Source organism: Parasteatoda tepidariorum, chromosome 9, assembly GCF_043381705.1.
Source record: "Parasteatoda tepidariorum isolate YZ-2023 chromosome 9, CAS_Ptep_4.0, whole genome shotgun sequence".
Lineage (NCBI taxonomy): Eukaryota > Metazoa > Arthropoda > Arachnida > Araneae > Theridiidae > Parasteatoda > Parasteatoda tepidariorum.
The window spans coordinates 29,495,439-29,519,880 of record NC_092212.1 but is presented as its reverse complement, the minus strand read 5'-3'; the positions used below and the strand labels follow the sequence as shown (position 1 = coordinate 29,519,880).

At 28.7% G+C, this 24,442-nt stretch overlaps 2 protein-coding genes across 7 annotated transcripts in view; one reads left to right on the top strand and one right to left on the bottom strand.

The window, feature by feature from the left end:
• Nucleotides 1–24,442, bottom strand: part of LOC107438107 (serine palmitoyltransferase 2) — a 63,682-nt gene that overhangs the window by 20,210 nt on the left and 19,030 nt on the right. The window contains exon 1 of one of the 2 annotated variants that reach the window (XM_016050300.3): nucleotides 3,056–3,310. The exons of the other annotated variant lie outside the window; for it this stretch is intronic. Coding sequence (XP_015905786.2) covers nucleotides 3,056–3,127 — 72 coding nt within the window. The 5' untranslated portion in view covers nucleotides 3,128–3,310. Of the gene's footprint in view, nucleotides 1–3,055; nucleotides 3,311–24,442 lie in introns of those variants that run through there. 2 annotated transcript variants of the gene reach the window in all.
• LOC107438082 (alpha actinin) overlaps nucleotides 23,774–24,442 on the top strand; it is a 70,214-nt gene continuing 69,545 nt past the window's right edge. For 2 of the 5 annotated variants that reach the window (XM_016050265.4, XM_016050258.3), the window contains exon 1: nucleotides 23,776–23,908. The gene's annotated coding sequence lies outside the window, so the exon portion shown is untranslated. Of the gene's footprint in view, nucleotides 24,066–24,442 lie in introns of all 5 variants that reach the window. The other 3 variants (XM_043045006.2, XM_071185153.1, XM_043045007.2) reach the window with 3 other exon arrangements.

The window sequence follows — 24,442 nt, the reverse complement described above, 5'->3', positions numbered from 1 at the left end:
TATTTTTAAGAAAGTTAATAAAATTTTTTAAAGCAGAGTCCTCGTGACAGAATTTTTTCAAGCTATCTGCGACCAAACTCTCCAGTACTAATATCTTTCTGTAAGATACTTTTAATAATAATGAACACACAAGTTACTAATTTAAAATAACAAGTACACTTTGTTTACAAACAAAAAACTGTATAATTTATTTTTAGTTGAACGTGTAATAATTTTATTCTTATATTATGAGTCATATTCTCGCATTGTGTTGAGGGGGAAATGCACAAATTACTTCATTCTTCACATTTTGTAAATAATCATCACAAAAAAAAAAATATTAAAAATCATGCAATCCGCAGTAGTAATTGCCGAAAAAAAGATGGGCGATGAAATCATGCGAATCGGACTCCTCAAGTGTGCATTTCATTTCAAGATTACGTTGTTATAATAAATAATATCGTAAGAAACATTGAATCGTTTAAAAACTATGGAGAAATCAATATCAATAACTGTCAAAAATTCGATAGAATTATTGTCTTAAAAAGCAAAATACTCCGATGCATGATTTGAATTTTCCATACTGTTTGAAATTTATCGGGATATTTAAAAACCAAGTAAAAATCAATATCAATAACTGCCGAAAATACAATCGAAACATTACATTGGTTTACGATACTATCGGCGTAAATTGTGCGCCTCAAAAAGTGATTATCTAAATGCATGATTTAAATATTAGATGTGAATTTCTGAAGAAAAGAAAAATCTTTCTGTAAGAACGCTAACATTCTGCAACACTGTCACATGGAGTGGAATATAGAAGCAATCAAAATACAATATTTGTTTTCATGAAAGTTAATATTTTATTTCCTATTATGAGCTTAATATCTAGAAGTTAATAATAAAATATATTAACGCACTTGGTAGCTTTTTGGGTTGGGCAAAATCCTAACCTTGCATATTTTATAGTAAAGAAAAGTTTACTGGAGCATTTAAATTTTAAAGTTAACCTATGCAATTTATTAATCTGAGTATTCTCCTGAAGTGTTTTTAGAAGAATAACCTTATCTGAAATCCTAAGCAAAATACTGTAAAAATATGATTAATTGTATAACATTCATACTTGAAAATAAGTTTTTTTTCATTATTAAACTTATACCTTGGAATACCATTTTCAGTTCAAATATTAAAAAAGCTTTAAAAAATGTTTACCATTTCATTCATTAAATTTTATGAAATTCAACAATTTAAAACTGAAAATGTAGAAATTAGTGAATAAAAATGTACAGTTAAAAAATTTTCAGATTGTTTTATAAATTATATTTAACTTATAATTTTGTGATTAAGTATGTAAAAACAAAATTTGTTTTAAATACATTTATTGATAAACACTTTTGCTATACTACTTGAGAGTTGGTTTCAATATTAATAATTAACAGCATTTGGTTATCAAAATAAACAGTATATGCTGTTTGTAATATAAATAAAATTTGTAGTATAATAGAATTATATAGGTATATTTTGATTATGACAGTTTAAGCATTTTATATGATGATAAAAAATTTTTACAACTTTTCTATATGTAAAACATTGAAAGAAAACAATTGTTTGAATTGATTACGAAACTCATTTTTTTTTTTCTTCTTTCAATTTTAACCTTTTTCTTTAAAAAAAAAAAATGATTCATAAATTTACTTGAAAATATTATTATTCTAATTTAGTTCAATAATAAAAAGTTTAAGTATTTAATACTTGATATTTCCTCAATAATAAGATTTTTATACATTTCGTTCACTTGGGTTGAAAGAAACCTATTTCTGTCAGAAAGGTTTTTCCACAGTGGAAGAAATTTGCCCTAAGGCAGTTCCATCATCTAAGACTGTCACATTTGCTGGCTTTAAATGCAATTAGCACTTAGATTCTTTTTTTCTTTTCTTTTTAAATCAAGCAGTTCTAGTTTTTTTTTTTAAAATAAATAACTATTAGTTATTGTCATTTACGCATACTTCTAGTCATATTTACTTATTTTTTTAACAATACTTTTGAAATAAAAACACTAATTACAGTTTACATATTTTGTCTACATGAGAAAATTTTCTACTTAAAATCATAAAATATACCTCACATAAAATGACTAAACAACATCACATTTATAAAAAAACAACTTGACAATAAACATTTTTTACTTAGTAACGACAATTTAAACTATATTATAATAATTTACCTACAGAATCAAATAATTATATCATATTCATATAATATAATTCTAGGGTAACAATAAATCCTTTAAATTTATAACTCAATTAATATTTGTAAAAAAATTAAGCAGAGCAATAAGGTACCTAACAATACAAATATTTGTGCGATGTGAATTTCGACAAATTTGCATTAATTACTTAGATATTTTAATGGTTATATCTAATTAATACAAGAGATAACTTTTTTTTACCTAAGATCATTAAATCTTGCATACAATAAATAAATAACATCATATTTGTATAGGTATTAGAATGTCAATAAACATTTTTCTCTTAGAAATGACAATTTAAACCATTAAAATAATGCCAATGATCATTATATAATATTTAACTCTTTTGACAGGTAATCATAAAACAATCAATGAGCGATTACAAAAGTTTATAATCCTATCAAATTTGAAACAATAACTGAAGCAAATTAAGTAGCGCAATAAGTTAAGGCACATCCGTGCAAAATGAATTATGACATATCTTCATGAATGAATAAAATTCATATGTATTTTAATAATATTGCAGGAGAAACAAATAATATGTAACTTAATATCAGAAAATCATACATAGAATGAATAGATAACATCATGTTTGTATAGAAATTAGCCTGTCAAATAGAAATAACAATGTCAATGATCTTAAATTAAATATTTAATTGTTTTGTAATCATAAAACAATCAGTGAGCGATGATTACAAAACTTTACTTTTAATATCCTATCAAATTTATGAGCCAATAACTGAAGTAAATTAAAGAGAACAATAAATTTAACAAAATATCTATGTAATGCGAGTTTTGACAAATCTGCATAAATGAACACACCCATACCTCATGGTTTTTGTAGCCGTTCTGGAGGCCGTGATGGAAGCCATTCGCTTCATGTTTCATTTGATTGGTCATGATTATTAATAAAACAATATACAAGTGGGTGATTATCAGCGATATAATTTATGAGCATTTTGTGGAAGAAATAAAATAAATAGAATCACAGCTACAAGCTTCCAAATTTAGAAGGCCGGTCGCCGACTCCACAGCAGTCGGCATCATGGTAGAGAAGGCAGTAGGAGTTGGGTTGAGAAGTGTGACGAAAATGACAACAGATTCGCGCATGCGCAGTAGCAATCATGTTTATGGCACGTGAACTGAAAAAACTGTTGAAATAGCATGCAAATGGATTCCAAACAAAAGTGAAAAGTTATTGACAGGCGGCACGTATATAAAATGAGCTTGAAAAATTTCTCTTTTCTCCTACGAAATTGCAGGTAGTTTAAAAAATGAAACATATATTTTACAATGTTCGGCCGGCTGACAGCGCAGGGGCGGATCAAGGTTGGAATTGGGATTTGGGAATTGTGTTATCAACCCAATATGACATTAAAGTTCAATTAATTTAATGTACAGTTCGAAGTTGAACTCACTAGCACTTTATTCTTTACGCTTATCTACAATTTTGCGTCCCGCAATAGACTGACCGTAAAAACAGTTCCCAGTAAAACACCGAAGTCAAACATCCCTGGCTGTGGTTAGTAAGCGCGTGGGTGATCACTTTGCTCAACCTGCGTAGGGAACGAGGGTGCGGGTTATCGGCCCTCATTAAATTATTCAACCCTAAAGTGCTCGACTTCACGGACAAGCTATCCCCTCAGCAGAGGATTAAAATTGTGATGGCATGTCTTTAGATCATTCTTAGGGATGTGGGATGTTCTCCAGGCTGTCGTCAATAGTAAGCTGACCACAGTCCAGATAAAACATTTTAAAAAAAATTTTAAAAATCTAGTAGCAAAATTTCTGAAAGAACATTTGGAGACATATACTTTTCAATTATTTAAAAAAATATATTTCTGTGAGAGGATATCTGAAAGGGATAGATATCTGTTCTCAGAATATGAAATTGGAAAGGGAATGAAACTTTAAAATTCCGCATGATAAATTTACAAACAGCTTTTTTTTAGTTTTCTGAAAACACTGGTCATTCAAACCATAGAACATTCTGAAAAACTCAGAAACAGAAAAAACAAAACTTTTGATCCAGCGGTCAGATTTTAATCAGAGAAGACGATATTTTTTGGCTACAAAATCAGGCATAAAAGAGTAATACTTTCTCTAAATAAACATACCCTTTTTTCGATAAATCTCGATTCCTCACCTTCAAATTATGCAAGATAACCGCAATCGGATAAATATCGCCCCAGTAATTTGGACCTCTTAATGTTAATTTTGCTTTTTGCGAATTTAACCATATTTCCAGATCTTTTTGAGAAAATCTAAAAATATTTGCACACAATTATAAAACTCGCTTATTTAAAGATGATTCTGTGAAAAAAAATTATTAATTATTTGTTATTTTATTTAACAATTGAAAGAATTTTGAAATTGTAATTTATACAAATTTTTAACACCATTTTTTAAAAAATATAACTTAATATGGCAAAATACAAAGTTTGAACAAAACCGGTCTTGAGAAATCAAATTGTAAAAACGTGACTATCTTAAAATTTGATAACTTTAATTTGAAATATGCGACTTTTAATATTTGAAAACTCAAAAATCCTTATTCGGTCGATTTCGTTTAAATTTTATACTTTGCCATATAAAATTACATTCTTCAAAGTGATGTAAAAATTTGCAAACCTTGTAATTCAAACTTTTGATATTTCAAAAGACAACAAATAATTATTTAAAGTATTTTTACACGGAATTATCTTTAAAGAATTTTATAATTGTGTGTAATTTTTTAAAAATTTCCTTGAAAAGTTTTAGAGTTACAGCGGAATACGACAAAAGCAAGATTAACATTAAGAATAACGAAATTAACATAACTCCCCCGTTATATTGAGGGTCGGGAATCGAAATTCGTCGAAAAAAGGTATATGTTTATTTAGAGAAAGTACTTTTTTTGTGTGTCTGTGGCCCCTTATTAAACCATTAAGATTGAATCCCAGCAGCACGTTAAGATACAACCACAGTTAGCTTAAAAATTATTCGTTTATGTTATTTTAATTAATGCTAATGTTATTTTAATTGGCGTAAACTTACTTTCTTTGTACTTTTCTATGTAATTAGAAGAAATGAGAGAGCATTAAACACTTAAAATCGCAAACATTTGATAATTTTCTAGCATTTCTTTAATTAAATATTCGCTGACGAGAAAGGCATAAAATGTTTAAGGTTAAATGAACGAACTCGTATAAAATGGTTTAGAATAACAAACTGGCTCATGTAAACATGAATAAATGTTTTTCTTTAGAAACAAATTCCTTCTGTTGAATTAAATCAATTCTTATTCAAACCATTTTGAAGATGAGTGTAAATTAAGTTCCCCTCCTAATACATCTCCTTAAAGTGGCATGATAACATTTCAAAAGTAGTTTATAGATACTAGATTTTAAAAAAAAGTAGTTAACAATACTTGTAATAAAGTAGTCTGTACAAATGTAATATTTGTCATTAATAATATAATATCTGTAATAAATTTGTTATATAATATTTGTAATAAAGTAGTTGATACGAAAATGGTAGTTTTTCCGACCGCTGCTTGAATGTGAATATTTTATTCATCAGCAATAATCTGTTCATTAAAATGATAATAATAATCAATCTCTAGAGTGAATGTAACAGATTATTACTATAGGACGCATATATAACGAGTGACTCGTAATAAAAATGACGTTAAATGCGGACGTTCGCTAAACCCAAAGTCAAGGTTAGTACAGAAAAAGAAAAAAAACTAACGTTTATTTCTTCCAGATTTTTATTATTATTATTTTCTAATACCGACACTTATGGACATTTTACACTACTGATTTGGAAGCACGCTTTCAAGAAAACGTAAGCACAAAGAAGGAATTCTGAAACCGAACATGCTTCTGAAACTACTCAGATCATCTTCTCACAATATTCGATAAGCCCCTTTAAAATTCTTCCCTTATCTTCTGTAAACGAAACAATTGGCTGACCTGGGGTCCATGTTCAGTCTGGTTTCTCTTAAGGTTGCACCTGTTGTCGATAACTTTGAAAAATGATTCAAGTTTCTCTGCATGACATTGAAACATATTTCACAGAAATTATTACCAAAATATCTTAAACAATTAATCGCATACTTTGCCTTTATTATTATTATTATTATTTCTGACACTATTCCATGTTTCCTAAATTATTTCCCTCTCTAAAAACGGGAAAAAGTGAAGAAAAAAAATTGTTCGTTAAAAGAAGCCATCTGAATATATTTATTATACTATACCTAACAAAACAGTTTATTTCGCTCGTTAAATGCGGGATCGTGATAAGTGGGTTTTACTGTTTTACTATATTTTACTTATTTCAGGCAGCATAATTGAATTCCAGTAAGAAAAATCAAATGTTTGTTTATTGAAGTAAGTCTTTTAATTAAATTTCAGTTGAATTAGTAATGAAATATCAAATCCGATCATTCGATTGAAATTTATTTGCTTTATGACTATGCTTTAATATGATTAAAAATACATCGTCTGCTAATTTTTCTCACAGCTGTTAGTAAGGATAAGCAGAATGGTCAGTTTCAAATTATGTTTTATTAAAAATATTTGTTTATAATTATGTTTTACTTTCTCTATACAATGACTATCCTGATAAATAAGATAAATAGCGATGAATCAGTTGATAATTCTTATCGCTTCAAACTTGCCTTGTACAGAAAGAAACATTAATCTTAGTTATGACACGCAAACTATCTATTCACTATCGTCTGCCTTTCACATTTTCATTTATTTTATCCACTTTTGTTAATTTAAAAGGAAATAGTTGCAACTTTTTAACCTCTTTACAAAATGCTGAAAAATAGTTATTATCCTGTTTAATCGAACAAGAAGTATAATGAATTGCGTGTTAACACAGATAAAAAATAAGCATTTCCATTATTCTCAAGTTCATAAGTTTCTCCCCATTGTTTTTTGTAAAAAAAAAAAATAAAAAAAATAAAAAAATAGAAAAGAAAAAAAAAAGCTTTTTTTTTATGAATTTGAAAATAACAGACAATGGATTTTTCTTTTGTGAATGTGCCAGTGTTTCTAAATCGTTTTTATTCTATGTCTTTCCTTATACCATTTTGAGTGCATCATTTTTCTGATCGATTAAATACTTTTTAAGTACAATACTTTAAAATTAAAATTTCTTCCCAAAATGTTCTGAAATTAATAACTTTTTCATTTTTCAAAATATTTTAAAATCGATAACTCACAGCATTCTAAAATCTCTATTCTCTCCCTCCAAATATTATAAATGCAAGTTTTTTTTTCCTTCCTGAAAACGTTTTGAAAGCGATATTTTTTGTATTATAAAAGTAATAATTTTTTCTCCACAAGTACAGTTAGCCAGTTAGTTTTCAAATACTCGTATGTAGATTTGGCTACTAGTTTCTTAAGGATGTTGCTTAGCTTAGTCCATGTATAAAAGCCCTACTATTTTTTTTTCCTTCATAGATGTTGTTGGTCGTCAGGTCACTCTCTGAACTCAGGTCATTCTTTGACAATATTCAAGCTCCCTTAAAATTCTTTCCTCAATTTCTAGAAACGAGACAATAGGCTGACCCGGTGTCCATGCCCAATTTGGCTTTTCTTAAGGTACCGCCTGTTGTCGATCATTTTGAAAAATGATACAAGCTTCTCTACATGAATATAGATAGATAGATAAGTTCAAAAAGTAGAGTTTCTGTTTTTTAAACTTTCTTTAACTTAGGAAAAGAAACTTAGAAAAGAACTTAGGAAAGAAATTTTTTTTAAAAAACTTTCTTTAACTTAGGAAGAGTGAAGTTCCTACTAACTAATCTAAGTTAAAAGATAGATTTTGAATTTTTTTTTACAGGATTTTATCATAAACGCAGACATTATTTGAATGCAAGCACTTTTGTGAAATATTGCAAAGAACTATTAAAATTTAATTTTCTTTACAGTTAAAATTTGAAGAAAAAAAGCGATACTTTGCCATTTGCGAGTGATAAAATTTTTAAAAACCATATAATGACATGAAAAAGCTTTTAATAGGCAGTCAAATATCGTCGTTTCAATATCATGTAAACTTGCAAGAACTTTTAAAACAAATATGGTTTTTTTATGGACATTTAAATATGTATTTTTTTTAAATCATGTGACTTGAAAGAATTTTTAATACACAGTTAATATGTTCTTTTTTAAACCATAAGTTCATAGAAAATGAAAAAAAAAAATTTCTAAATTGAAGGAAACAATTATTTTTTGGATTTTGATTAATCAAAATTATATTGCGATTATATTTCGATTAATGAAGATAATTTAATTTTTTGATTTAAAAAAATAATATTCACCAATAGTGCTAGAATAAATTTAAGCAACATGTCATACTCAAACCAATTATCAAGTTTTAACTTAATAGCTTAATTAAGAGACAAGAAATCTTGGGCGTAAGGAAAATAAATAATATTCACCTATAGTGCTGGAATATATTGTAGCAACATGTCATACTCAAACCAATTATTGAGTTTTAACTTAACAGCTTTATTAGAAGACAAGAAATCTTGGGGGCTAAGAAAATAAATAATATTCACCAATAGCGCTAGAATAAATTCAAGCAGCATGTCATACTCAAACCAATTATCGAGTTTTAACTTAATAGTTTTATTAGAAGACAAGAAATCTTGGGCACAACGTGAAAAAAATCTGAATTGAGAAAAATATATTTAAAGACAAAACTTCGAATGAATAAACTTTTAACAAAATATGTGAATTTTCAGACAATTTTAAATTGGAAGATGGGTGTGATATTTTTTGTTTTCAATGAGCAGGTTTCAGTATTTTTCCTGTAACTTTAGAAACTCTGAGTATAACTTTATATTTGGTGTCAAATTGCTCAGAATAAAACAAGTTATAACGTACATTTTTCTCAAAAAATCTAAAATTTTGTTAAGATAAAATTTTTTTTCCCCTTAGAATATTTTTTCCGCTTTTATTCGAAAATAAAGGAATTTTTTTTATTCAGTTCTATAAACAAGTGATACAAATTTGAACAAAGTACTATTTACTTTTACACACCTGTTTTTTTCCTTTTACACATGCAACTGATGAGTATTTCGACATTCTTTTATATGGCTTTCAGTCATTTCGAAAGTTATCCTTTATTGTACAATTTTAATTTATTTCGTCAAAACTTAGTCATTTAATAATGCTAATGGTTCCCTGAGGTCTTCCAAAGTTGTAATGCTAACAGTAATTTGCTTTACTGGTAGTGATTTTTTAAAAAATATTTTTTAAGAGATTTCTTTTAACTACAAGATACATTTTTGACCTAGAGATTTTTTCCCATTTAACATTACCTTGTTAACTATGAGAAAGCTGTAACAAAGTGAGTTTATAAACTTTAAATTATTTTCTTAAAGTGGGGTGGAAAATAACTTGAAATCAAATTCACAATACAAAGAATTTTTCATTAGAACAAAAATTTAGCTACCACTCGAAGAAAATTTCTAGAACAGCGTAAAAAAGCAACAGTAAAATTTAGCTACCACTCGAAGAAAATTTCTTAAACATCGCAAAAAAGTAGCAGTAAAAATTAGCTACCACTCGAAGAAAATTTCTTAAACAGCGCAAAAAAGTAGCAGTAAAATTTAGCTACCACTCGAAGATAATTTCTTAAACAGCGTAAAAAAGTAACAGCCCTGAATATTCCCTTCAACTATGAAATTTCCGTTGTTTCAGAATTCATTTTTCCTAGTAGTAGAAAAAGTAACGAATTAATATTTAAATAAATTAGAATTGAAAAAAAAATTGCTCATTGCGCATTAATAATTTTTTTAAGTATGTATCAAAGGTCAAATTGACAATTTGTCACGATTTTAAGTTCTGACAAAAGTTTCAAAATTTTTTATTTGTTTTAAAAATTTCTGCTTTAGTTAACTACCACTGGAAGAAAAGAATAGTAGATAGCTTAAATTTTGGAGCGTAGAGACCTGATAGCGACAGCTTAAATTTTCTGAGAAATTTTATGAATTAAACCTAATGACCAGCTGTGACTCCTAATGAGGTGACAAAAGTTGATACAAATTCGGCTCCCGGATTGCACCGACCATAGTGCTGACGTAAATTATCCTCAGTGGTAGATTGATCACGGGTTAGAATCCCTTTGCCCTCGGGCTAACCGCGGAAAGTTTTCGTGGTTTTACGCTCATATAGCGCAAATGCGGGTTAGTTCCATCATAAAGTCCTCCATGAAAACTAGTCTGTCGCAATGCTTGATCCAGGAGCTTCCTTATTTTCAGCGTTGGGTTTAAAATTACAAGGCTACGAAGTTGAACATTGATAGTCGTGAATTCAGAATTGGGTCTGTTGTTCACTGCCGGGTATAAAATGAAATATGAAATAGAATTAAACTTATTAATTATTTAATAAACGATTATTAATTATTTAATCTTATTAAACATGAAGTTAATCAACAAAAGTAGGCATTTGTTTTATAATATTGAGCATATTGAATATGTTTTAAGTCGTTCAAAATATAGAATTTCGATTACGTTGAAGGATTTAAGAAAAAATTTCTTCTATTAAAATTTCTTATTACTAAATGAAAATCTATTATGTTTTGAAACTAATTAACTTTTAAAACCTTCATTCAACTTGGTACAGATCATATACTCAAATTGCTAACTATTATGCTTTTTGAGAAAAAAGTCCTTTTTAACAGTAAAACTCGCTCCTGCACCAAAATATTATCAAGTTAAGTATACAAATTGATTACCTAGCACTCTAACCATTTTTAAAAAGTTGGAAATATGGATTGATTTTAAATTCTCTTTCTCGATTAAATGGCGATATAAATTCTGCTCGTAGTGGTTAGAAAACAATAGAAAGTTCTATTGTCACCATGCATGTAACTTCAATAGAGATTTGATTGCAGCAGTTAATCTAACAGAGGTCGATTTTTTTCCTATAAAGTGAGTAAATGAAAATGTAAAAATAAAAATATGCAAACGAGAGAGATTTTTTTTAAAAAAAAAGAATGTTATTCTTTAGAAACAATGAGATATATTTAAAATAGTAATTACTGTTTTTCTTTTAGGTTTTGTGAGTATCATTTATTGAATAATATAACTTCTCAGAATCAGTTATCATAAAATTTTTATTTTTTATTCATTTTCAATTTCTTCCATAATGGAAACTGTCATAAGTTCTGAAAAGTGAAAAAAAAATATAAAGACATAAGATCACAAAAGAGTAGGTTAATGCAGTGTTTCACCTTCGCATATATATTACAACATTTCAAAGAACAACGATTTTATATTATTTCAGGAACATTAACGTTAAGGGTGTCCTAAAAAGTAGTTGAAGCGCTTCTAAGAATGTATTGCGTAATATAAGTTGTGCCACGTTTTTCGTTTTCTAAAGAATACATCTTGCTTTTAACATTATGATTTAGAATTTGTTATAAACACTATTTAACGTTAAAATTTTTTTTTTTTTTAAATATCATTCTTATTTAATGATTACAGTAAGAAAAAAATTACACGGAAGAAATTGTTGATTAATTTATAACACCAGTTATATAATTTTTTGATCAAATCAAGTTTCTTAATGAACTATAATCAAAAAATCATGTTGCAAGAGAAAACAAAAATTACAGCTACTCTTTTTCAAAAATGGTATTTTTTGTTCATTTTATTTTTTACAATATATATATATATATAGCATAATAAGTAAAAACAAGGAAAAGGGAAGAAAAAAAAGAAAAATAATAATAAAAATAAAATTAACAAAAATTGGAAGGAAAAAAAATGGATAAAACTTTTTTTAAATTCCGGAAATAATTAAAAAAAAATTTGCCCTTTTTTTCCTTCCAATTTTTGTTAATTTTATTTTGATTATTATATTTCTTTTTCTTTTCCCCTTTTTTCCTTGTTCTGTAATTTTTCCCTTGTTTTCTCTGCATTTTGAACTTATATATATATATGTATTTTTTTTAAATCANAATATCAATGACAACCAAGAACTTTTTTTTAACAGTTATTGTAAATATATTAAAGACAGTTTTTTTTTTTTACCCGAAAAATAAATAATTTATAATTTTAAATAGCAAACACTTATTTTATACCTTACGAAACTCAGTTCCAAATGAAATGGTTTACAACCACTTTTTTTTTCTTTTCCGTTTTATTTTTAGCCCTGGATTTTCTTTCAAATTATGAAGTCTTAAAATATAGAAAATAGATGAAGGTTTCGCCATGTCTTTCACAAACTTATATAATTTCAATTCACTTCAGTCAGGTGTTTTTCAATATTTGTCAAAACGTAACCGGAAATATTGCAGTGGGCACATTTCGTGGCAAGTCATAAAAAATAACATTTCAGGGATATCTACTTTAGGAATGTGAAAAGGAGAAGTGATTAATTCAATTTAGAATATTTTCGCTTAGTATACACGTTGATATGCATAGAAGGTAAAACCGTTTACGTCACTATTAAGCTTTATCTGAAAAATGTGTTATCTAATTTAAGAATCAGGTTTCGAACGTCTCCTCGGAAGCAAACACTTTCAATTAGAAACTAAAAACCGGTATCTTCTCTCTCTTTCAGCGCATCTGATTAATCCGAAGAAATAAATGAAACATCAGCTTTTCTCCTTTGGATTTAAAGCTTATTTTAATGTGAAGTATTTTGACATTTCAAATTACATTCTTTAAAATGATGTAAAAATTAGTATACCTTATAATTCGAAAATTTTTCCACTATTGATAAATAAAAAGTAATAACTACTAATTAAAAATTATTTCTTTTAAATGGAATTTTCTTTACATAAACTTTTACAAAAATCGAGTGCCAATATTTTTTTATTCGCTTAAAACGTTTTCGAGGTAAAGCGAATAGACATAATTATAATTTAGAATCAGGAACTACTCGACCAACTTAACTCGAATTTTGTATTTTGACCTTTGAAATTGCATTATTTAAAATGATGTAAAAATATGTATACCTTAAAATTCAATTTTTTTTCCTACTATTATTAAATAAAGTAATGAAAAATGATAAATATTTATGAAAAGTTATATTTTGAATGGAATTATCCTTGGATAAACGAATTTTTTATTTGAGTGAAAAATATTTTCAAATAATTTAAAAATTTCTCAAGATATGGTGAAATACTCAAAAAGTAAAATTAACAATAAGGGGTTCAAAATTTCGATCTCTCACCTGCCTTAACTATAAGGATCACATTTTCCAGATTTTGGCTACCCCCACATTTTGAACACAAAACCAAATCTGTCAAAAATAATGTATGTTTACCTAGAGAAAGAACGTCTTTGTGTCTGATTTTGAAATTAAAAATATCATCTGCATTAATTAGTATATTTAAGGATGGAACCTCGAATTTTTAAGATTGAGTAATAGTTCGTGAAAATTCGATAATTCGATCAAAAGTTATTTAGGGTGTTCACTTTCTTGGAGCGCTGTACATGTTTAATTTATTTAGATGCATTGGTTGTTAAAATAATTTTAAATTAACCCCGTTTGCGACTAGTGACCTTTTACAGAGATGCCAACTTGCTCCGGTTAGCGAATAAATATGTTCGAGTGGTAGTTTTTTATTTTATTATTTATTTATTTTTTAATGACTGGCACTTGAAACTATTGTCCATTGGCCACAGAAAGTGCCAGAAGTCACGGCGGTGGAGCAGCGTCGCCCACGTCACTCTACCACAGCCCGTTTATAGGGCGGGTCCAGTACCGTCTTTACGCATGGGCACACCCGGGCAGTGCCCGGGGGCCTCAACCACTCAGGGGGGCCCTTGAGAATCTAATTTTTCATAAATTGAATTTTAAAAAAACTAAGAATAAACAACAACGGATAATTTTTAAAATAAATATATTCTCGTGTAAAAAGTGAGCATTTTTTTCTATCAATAGTGATTGTTTATCATGTAAACACCAACAATTTGAATAGTTTAAAAAGTCAACCGAAATTTATTTTTTTTACGTTAAAATGAAGTTTTTCGGTACTCTTTAAGTCAATGTCTCTAAATATGCTTGACCGCCATCCACTCTGTTTAGTATTTATAATGAGTTAAATAAAGTAATAATTGAAAGAGTTTAGAATTGCAGAGCACAATGGGACAGCAACTTTTAAACTGATTGTGTCTGATGTGCAGTGAAAGATGTTTAAATAACCAATTTTTTAATAGTTGGACGAAATAATCCGTACTTTTAGAATTATTTTTTCATTTGTTATACCCTTAAGTTTTTCTAATTTAATTATTTTTTATTAGCTTCTTGGTTTTTCAAAATTATTCCATTATTTGAGGATTGCAACTGATGGTTAGTATCTCAAATCTCAATTTAAAAATAAAAAAAAATGATGCATATAGGGATCCTAAATTATTTATTTAGGACCACACGCTTAAAAATGCTTTTTTTTTAATGCTTTTCATTGAGTGCTTAGGGGTTATAAAAATATGTTTAAGTTAGTTAAAATTATTGCATATCTTAAAAATGCTTTGTTTTATGTATGTGAAGTTTTTTAGTTCAATTTTTAACAGTATGACAAGCTATAGGGGCCCAAAACATTTCTGTGCCCGGGGGCCCTGCTTGCCACTAAGACGGCCCTGGGCGGGTCACATTCACACACAAAGGAGAAAGGACATAGAACACAGATAGAGAGAAAGAAACATCCATGCCTTTCCCGGGACTCGAACCCAGAACCTTTCTGATGCAAGGACAGTTCCCTGCCCCCTACACAAGCCAGTCGGCAGTCTTTTAATTTAAGATTCTCGATTTAGTAAATTAGATTTATCGAGTTATTACTCACCACGTCTTCTATATAATTCAAAGGCTTATGTGATATGCTATCTTGTTACAGTTGAGTCGTTCCTTATTAAGGAACTTCAAGAACTATTCAAAGACGATCAAGTAGTTTCTTTGGTTACACTACTTCTCTCACTGCTTCCAACCAAAAAGACCTAGATGAGGAGCATTTCCATCATGCTGGCTTATCACCCATGATATGCTTTCTTTTTATTTTCAGGTTCATTTGAACCAGTAGTATAAACAGTACTATGTATGTCCATTATGGGTATTTTATGATGAATGGGAAAAGGGCCAGTATTTGGCCTCAGAAGCCCAGCTAAACTGAACGGAAAAGAACAGTTGAGTCATTCAAGTACTGAGATGGTCTTGTTGACCCGGTATTCGTTGGTACATGTTTCTGTTTTAAAAAGTTGAGCTTTTTTAAAGTTGGCAAAATTAACTTAAATTCTGCCAATTTTAGTTTGTAGCTCTTTACCTTTTCTTAAAAATATTTTGTCGCCACCGGAGCGTTGGCATCTCTGCTTTGATTTGAATGGTTGCTTTTTCAAAAAAGAAAAGTAACAGGAATTTGAGAAGAAGAACTTAAGGCAGAAATATGTATTTATTTTGCCATAACGTAAGCATACCTATTCGTTGTCATAGTCTTGTGGATGTTCGAGGCATTGAACATTCGACATCATCATTCGAGGCATGATGGAAAGGTAATCTCCATCATGATTGTAATAGATCATGATTTACTTAAATCATAAAATAGGATTCATAAATCATAAATTTTTTGGCATTTTTATACATGTTTATTTTATTCATTAGTAGCTCTGGTCAATCTAATTTTAAATAAAATTTATAAATTTTAAGATACGAAATGAAAAAATTAAATATTTCTACCGCAAATATAAAAATAAAATTGAAATGACTTAGCAAGTATATGAATATTCAGTAGAATAATTATTAATTAATTATGATGAATTACAAGTCTATAAGTTACCTTAATCCATAAAGCTTCCAATTTACGTAAAATTACAGTAACGGGAAATCTGAAAGTTGCTAATAATTCTGAGCATTCATTATTTTTGTAACTCATCGTAGTTGAAAGCTGCAACAGCCAACTTTAAATGTATAAATAAACTTTAGTTTTCTTATTTTTGTAAATGACTTTCTATATTTTGTAGTTGAGAGTCATCATTCGGAAGTAATTAACGCGATTCAAAAATAATAATACGATTTACTTTTGCTTCTACTTTCATGATGTAGCAAAAAAGTTTATAATATCTGTAACACAAATTTTGTAGCATGTAAGTTTAAATAAAGTACAAATTGTATACCTATGTATAGAATCGTCTGTAAGTAATAAATTAATATACAGTCAGATTTCTATTTAACGTAGTTCCACCTTGCGAATTTCTCTATTTTGCGATTTTCTTCGAGGAACCAAGAACATTTTGAAAATTTCTTCGTAAAATAACTTCCAAATAGCGATGTGAATTTTCTATTTAACGAACTCTTTTTTAAGATCCACTTTCCGTATTTCGCAAAATATTTCGGAATATTTCAAACTTGTTAACGCATTTTATGGGGGAAATAACCTTGAATTGAATTTCGAAGCCACTTAATTTTTAGAGAAAGCAGTAAATTCCCTTTCTGATTTTCAAACGAAGAACTCGGACAAAATTAACGGATTTTATCAGTAGCAATTAAATTTAAGAACGCATGAGGTATGTTCAAAATTGCTTTTATAATAAATGCAGCTATAATTTTATACATAAATTTGCCTTTTTTTTTAGTTGAAAATGTTTGTAGCATGATAGTCAGGCCTGAAAGCGAGACAGAAAAGAGAAAACACTGGTAGTAAGAACTACTTCAAAAATAGTTAATTTTCGGGGGGAATAAATCTATTTGCATTAATAAAAAATGTATGATATTATTTAATTCCCGAGGAAGAAGCAATTTAATATATAAATTCTATCCGGTAAAAAAATTTGGTAGTTAAAGATATTTTATTATTCCCGAAAAAAGACTAAAAATGAAACTTATTTGTTACCAGTTTTTATTCTTTTCCGTCTTGATGTATATGGACTTTCAGCAAGATAGTGTAACACTGGAAAATGTTTTGCTCTATTCTTACCTTCCATGCAGATTTCTTTTATGGTTAAGATTTATAAAATAAATTCTAGATACTAGTTTACAAGATAAAAGTGTATCAATTGCTATTTTAATTATGTCTAGTGTTTATGAATTAAAAACCTGTTTTGTATCGTTTAAGTTTTTCAAAAAGGGATTTTCTTTTTAACGAAATGTATTTGATACAGATACATAGATTAGATAGACAAAATTCTTATAATACTATAGAAAATTCTGCTAGCTATCACTGATGTAATATGTAAGACCAGAGAGGCCAACTTGCTCCGGACAGCAAATATATATGTTAAAGTGGTAGTTTATCAATTGTGATTCTTGGTTTAATAATTTAAATTTAGTAGATTTTTATCCACCACTATTTCTAAATAATTGTAGGCTTATATAATTCACCACTACTTACTACCTTACCTATGCCTATGTCACGCTATACCTTTTAAAAAGCAAGCAAAAATAGTCAAATATTTGTAAAATTTACTTTGTTGCTATTTAACTTTTTTTTTTTTTAAATATATTTTGGCGTGTCCGGAGTAGTTGGCATCTTTGTGTAAGACCCATCCACTCAAATGCAAACCACATTACCTCAAATGTGCTGTAGGTCTAAAAATTCATGGTTCACACTCACACTCCGCTGTTGGGGGAACTTAACTGAACAGAATTTCTCTTTTCTGACTGTCGTTGCGTTAGCGCAACGCTTTCATGAAAAGTAATAAATACCTTTCAGGAAAAAGAGGATGGGGATAAGTGCCGACATTATATATTCTTTGTCCCAGTTACGTACCGGAGAAGTTAAACTTTTTTCTCACAATATATATTCTTTGTAAATCCTTAAACTAAGTGCGAATTTCAAATTACAACTACCACATTAAATTTAAAATAATAATAATAATATTGCGAATAAAATTGCGTCAACAGTAGCAATCCCTCGGGGTCTAATCAGAAGTAAGCTAATCCCTGTAACTTAAATGTAGAGAGCCTCACATTCCTTTAACTCGCCTCCTTTTAGTATGTATTTCCAAACTGTAAATATTCATTAGTGTTTATTTTTCCATTGTACTTTAATTTTACCTTTTTTCATGTACATTATTATTACTTGTAATTTTATTATTGCCTAATAATGGCAAAGTGCCATTTTTTTCTTCTTCTCTCACGAACTCCATTTGCTCCCCAAACTTTAATTTTGACATGTATTAATCCGACCATAAACTTCTCCAGTGGTAGTAGAACAATTACCAAAAAACAATCACATTTAAAAATATGTTTATATTTTGTCCAAGTTTAAATTCATAATCGCTAAGACTATTTTGCTTTTATATATTTGTTGTAATTGTTCGTGTAATTTGTTGTAATGTAGAGGTGGTCAAACTCATTTATAATGGCGAAGCTAAAATAAGCCTGCCTTATTTGCCTATTTTATTTCTTTTCTAATTATTTCAGAATGTTAGAATTTCGGAGTTGGTAGTTGTAATAATAATAAATGCTAATAGTGAAATAATTATACTGCAAATATTTATCTTTTGAAAAAAGAACCTATAGCTACCAAATAACTCTAGACATAGGTAAACTAAAAAAAAAATTGCCCGAAAATTTTCGAAATATGTTAAAAAACTTTCCTATTTTAAAGATAATATCAAAAATTTTATGTTTAAGTGGAAAACAGAGTAAACAAATCTCATAATTCTGAAATTAATAAATACTTTGTTCGTAGTTTGGCAACAAACGTAGATAAAACGATAAACGATTAAAACATTTAGGTCGCCCATTGAAAAATCTTTTTCAATGAATAGAAACATTAAGCACAAGTTCAATGGATCAAAGGCTCTTCACCTTCGACTAGATTTATCTCGTTTATCGTTCGTTTTCTACTTTAATTTCATCTACATACAAGAATCTCAAGGATCTTCACGAGTTTCGTCACACTTAGCTTTCCTACGAGAGCAAAAAAAAAGCAATATTGTGTTATCGTAAATGTTTTAGTGGTGAAAATATAGCCAACATCATGCGATTTTCTTGGAATGTTACCCTCCTCCGCACATGAATGTTACTGAACTTTTTATTTGAAGGCATATTTCAATTTTTTTTCTTCAAAAAATTCTGTTTGCTTTATATCCGACTGGTGAAATATTTTAACTGTATGTCAATGGTTTATCAATAATAATGATATACTAATAAAAAAAATAGATTCTATTCTAGCAATCAGAAACTTGCTATATACCACAGTTATATTTTAACCCTTTAAGGCTGTTTTTCGAAGACTGCGTCATCGTATGAAATAATGCTTTTCAACAAGTAATTTGCTATTTTCATAACTGATGTGAGTTTGTAACAGTTACTCATACCTGCTTGGTCAAATTTAGCCTATCGAAAGCCATCAGTACCTATGCATATTTTGAAAATGGCGCAAAACGTCAATATGGAGAAAAGCTATGGTTATGCGAAAATGAAAGGTGTTTGTGGTTTAATTTTTTTAATATTTAAAAACTAACTCCAATGCTGTCTTGTCTTGACTCGCAAAAATTTGCAAAAACTGTGAATAATGCAATATTTTTGAAAATTTTCATCTCGGTGAAAAATGTCCCTAAATTGGAGATTTCTTAAAAAAGTTTTTATTTTCTTTTATAACCGTCGTTAAACAGTTGACACAATTTTATGGGTTTACGACTACTAATGTTCAACTCCGTAGCCTTGTAATTTTGAACCCAATCCAGAAGACAAGGGAACTCCTGGATCGAGTATTGGGAGAAATTTGCCTCCGTGGAGGACTTTCTGGTGGAGCTAACCCGCATTTGCTTTACATGGCGAGGAAGACCACGAGAACCTCCCACGGTTAGCCTGACTGCAAGAGGACTCTAACCCATGATCTGTCTACCACTGAGGATATTTCACGTCAGCACTGTGGTCGGTGCAAACCGGATGCGGAATTCGTATCGGCTGGGACTCGAACCCGGTTCGCCTCATTGGAAGGCGAATGCTCAATCCCCTGAGCCCCATCGCGGCTTTTTAAAAAAGGTTAATGACTTTTAAAATATTTAAGTTATTTTTTATTCTAAATCCCTGGTAATTCTTCACGGCAAGATGAAATATAGAGTTTAAAATCATCGCATTGCTTCAAGTGCAACACTGCCACTGTGACTTTTTTAATTTTCCTTGGCGACAGAGCTTCAAAAAAACCATGTTAAAGGGCTATGGGAAGCTCATAACCATACTTCACCGATATTTATCAATATTCTGAATAAATATCAATAATATGAGAAAATTGTTATCAGAATTTTTTTTCAACATCTTATTTTTAAATAACATTGATGTGAGTATTATTTTTCATTTTTTTTCCTTTAGGGAAGAGGGAAACTACATAGAGCAGGTGTAGGCATATGAAATATTTATTTCTTTTGTTTGCTTAAAAAATTTTAGCAAATTTTGGCAGATTAGCGAAACCGTGTTACACTTAAATACATAGTTACTGAACATAACACTAAACTGTTATTTAGCAAACTAAAAAACAAGGAGTTAATGGTAGATTTTTGTTTAAGTTGCAATTTTAGATTATTTTTATTCATCGTTTTTAACAATGGGAAATATTGCGATTTGAATGATTATTCTTATTACATAATAATCATTTTTGATTTGCTTTTCTTAATTAATGGAATTGAGCTTTATGTGCTCATTGTTTATTTATGTGTTCACGAAATTAGTGTGGATTCATAAGGGTCGAACAACTGTGGACATGTCAATATTATTCTGATTGCATAGTTCTCATTAATGAACAGCTGAAGTCAGCTTCTGAACATAGGTGGAAGTTAAAAGGAAAGAAACATTCACTTGTACAAACGACCGCATACTTAAAGAGCTCAGTGTGAGTCAGGTATGCGATATTTTCGGTGTGGATGTAATGAGGGTAAGAAGAGAAAAAGTCGCATCCGAACTATATTACTACAAGTTTTGTCACCCATTTACGTGGATGGACCTCAGGTCAGATCTTATACTCAAGTACAAACGACCGTATACTTAAAGAGCTCAGTGTGAGTAAGGTATGTGACATTTTCGGAGTGGATGTAATGAGGGTAAGAAGAGAAAAAGTCGCATCCGAACTATATTACTACAAGTTTTCTCGCCCATTTAAGTGGATGGACCTCAGGTCAGGTCTTATACTCTAGTACAAACGACCGTATACTTAAAGAGTTCAGTGTGAGTCGGGTATGAGACATTTTCAGAATGGATGTAATGAGAGTAAAAGAGAAAAAGTCGCATCTATTTATTTTATCATAGATTTAACAAAAAATGGGGCTACTGTTTTTCTTATTTTTTTTATTTATTTATTTATTTTTTCCCCTTTTTTATTAGCCACAATCTAATTTGAAATAAAATCATAAAAGCATACTTAAAATTAAAGTGTATTAGTTATGTTAAAATAAAGTGAAAACAAAAACAGTTCTGTTAGATGAAGCATATCCCCATTAATGCGACCACATTATGCTATTTTTTTAAAATTAATAAATGCCTCTGAAAATGCCACTTTTCTGCTCCTTCCACTAAGCTCTTCATTTTTCAATCCTTAAACTAGACCGAAAACGTTGTGAACTGATCTAACCCTTTCACAGTCTGTAACGAAAAATAGGCTCAAAAATGTTAGTTTCCTCTTTACGCTTTTATTTCATTTTCTAAAAGTCGATGTGCTGCTGAATCGGTTAATAAATGTACAGCACGTAAAAAAAAAGAAAGTAAAAAAAGAAAAAAAAAAGTTATCACGCCATAAATAATTTTCGCTCAAATCGGATTTTTACGTACTAAGTGTACTAAATTGTTCCCGAGAGTGACTAAGTTACAAAATTGGACACAAAAACGTACTTTCTTTGAATAAGCATATGTATATATTTTTACATATTTGGATTCGTAACCTTCAAAATATAGGGCAATCTGGGAAATATGGTCCCCATAATTTGGTCAGGCGAGCGATCCAAAGTTCTGACCCCTCAATGTTAATTTCACTTTTTGCGTTTTTAGTCATATTTTTTAACGCTAATTAAGCAATTCAGAAATGAATTGCACCTACTCATAAAACCTGTTTATCCAAAGATAATTCAAGCAAAAAATAACTTCGAATAATTATTTATTATTTTTTATTGTTTAATTTAATTGTGAATAAAAAAAAATTCGAATTATAAGGTATAATTTTCTTCTTCTTTACACCATATTAATCTACATATTTTTCTATAGAAAAATCTAAAGTTTCAACTATTTTTTTTTAGTAAAAGCCGAAAAAAATTAAAATTAATTATTTAAAAAAAAAAATAATTTGGCGACAACGAAGAAATATTTTAATGGGGAGATTAATACTTCAATGTGTTTGTTAACTTATGAGGAATTTGACTTAGAGCCCATAGCGTGAAATTTCATTCATATTTTTTTCGCTAATAGTCGATTTCTAATCCATTTTTTTTTTTTTTAATTTTAAAGTATAACGTTTCTTTTTTTGTCGCCTAAAAATTTATTTATAATTTTGCAAAGAAATTCGAATAAAAACATTTTATTGAACGAATATCGAGTTTATAAAAGTATGTTTCTGATAGAAAGTGATTGCGCATCAGCTTTTTTTAATTTTATTTTTTAGTTTGTTTTTTCAACCACTGGCAAGCATCTTAAAATTTCTCAACTTCTTATATAGAGTCTTAATCTTAAAATAAACTAACTTTAAAATTTGCATAAAGCAATTAAATATTGCAGACGACATTTGTTGCAAACACTGCAAACACCATTTCAAACTATGTAATCTTAAATGAAAAAAGAAAACAAATCCATTTTTATATTTTGAAAATTTCATATTTCGTTCATATTTTGAAAGTTTTTATTTTAAAATTATATTAAAATTTGTATATTTTAAAATTGAAAAAAAGTTTTGGTCCGTTACTGTATCGAATTATTTAAAAGAAAACCTTAAAAAATTATTATCATATTTGCATTTATCTTTGGATGACTGATTTTTATAATTTATGCAATTTTAATTTATTAAATTTTTGATTCACTGAAAATGTTCTTGAAGTATGATAAAATTTTCATAAGAAATTATTTTATATTTTTCGGAAATTTTCGGATACTTTAAAATAAGTACAAAATTTCCAGAGATCATTGTTCACTGAATTGCAAAAATGTCAAAATATTAAAAATTGCTAACATGGATAAGTTTGTAAACATGTCACAAAATTTGTGGCGCCATCTCTTATCCTTAGTCTTAGTAATTTTATAAATTAAGTTTTAATTTAATTAAATATAATAGGATAATTACATAAAGATTAAAAACTTTTTGCAGTGGAAAATAGCTTATTTTGTTAAAATAAGGGAAAAAAATCTATAACAGTTCATAATACGGCATCTGTCTCATAAGATTTTTAAACTTTTATTTTCCAAAATAAATCAAATGCTATTTATGTATCCCTTTTTTAGTATTATAAAATTGTGCCCTTTTTGCAATACTATATAATTTTAAAGTGCAATAATTTTTTTTCTTTTATCAAATACAAAAGTTTAGAAATGTGAAATCAAATAAATTCAGTTAAGATTAGTTTAATATTTATTCTCTAGATGGCGGCAGCAAAGTGTTATTCCTGCAGAATCCTTGAATAAGCTCTTCAAAACGTCATGCAGCCGATTGTAACGCGATTGGCTGGTTTGAGAATTATGTGGGTGAGGTTTGTATTTCTTTGGTGCTAAAGCTGTCTTTTTCTCCGGGAGCACCGAAACGTGATTTCGTTTAGAGGTAGTGTTTTTATATTGTTTGCTTATGTTAAATGATCAGGTTACACGTAAACTATTTGCTTTAGTTTTATAAAATTTGGTTAAGTTTACTCATATTGTCAAAAGATCTGTTTAAAATCTTCATTGTTCAATCTTTTGTGTGCATTCGGCATTGACAGGTGTGCATCTCAATGTGTGGATAATAAATTTGATTTTAAAGACAGGATATACTATCTATGTGCTCTTGTTCTCTTCCAAGTGCATTTAAAATGTGGATTCTAGTTTAAAATTTAAATATTTGTTGCCCTCTTAAGTTTTTATAAGTTTTCTGTTTACATTTATTGCCTACTTATTGTGCTCTACTGATATGTTTAGATATTTCAACTTACCATATATTTCATGTTTTTATTGACTTTTTTCTATAATAGTACTGTTAAAATAACTTTCTACTTAGTTTATGCTTGAAAGCAATCGTATTTACTTTGGTTCATCTTAATTTCATCAATAGTTCATCTTAAATTTTATCAATGATTCATGATGTGCTCACTTAGTTTGA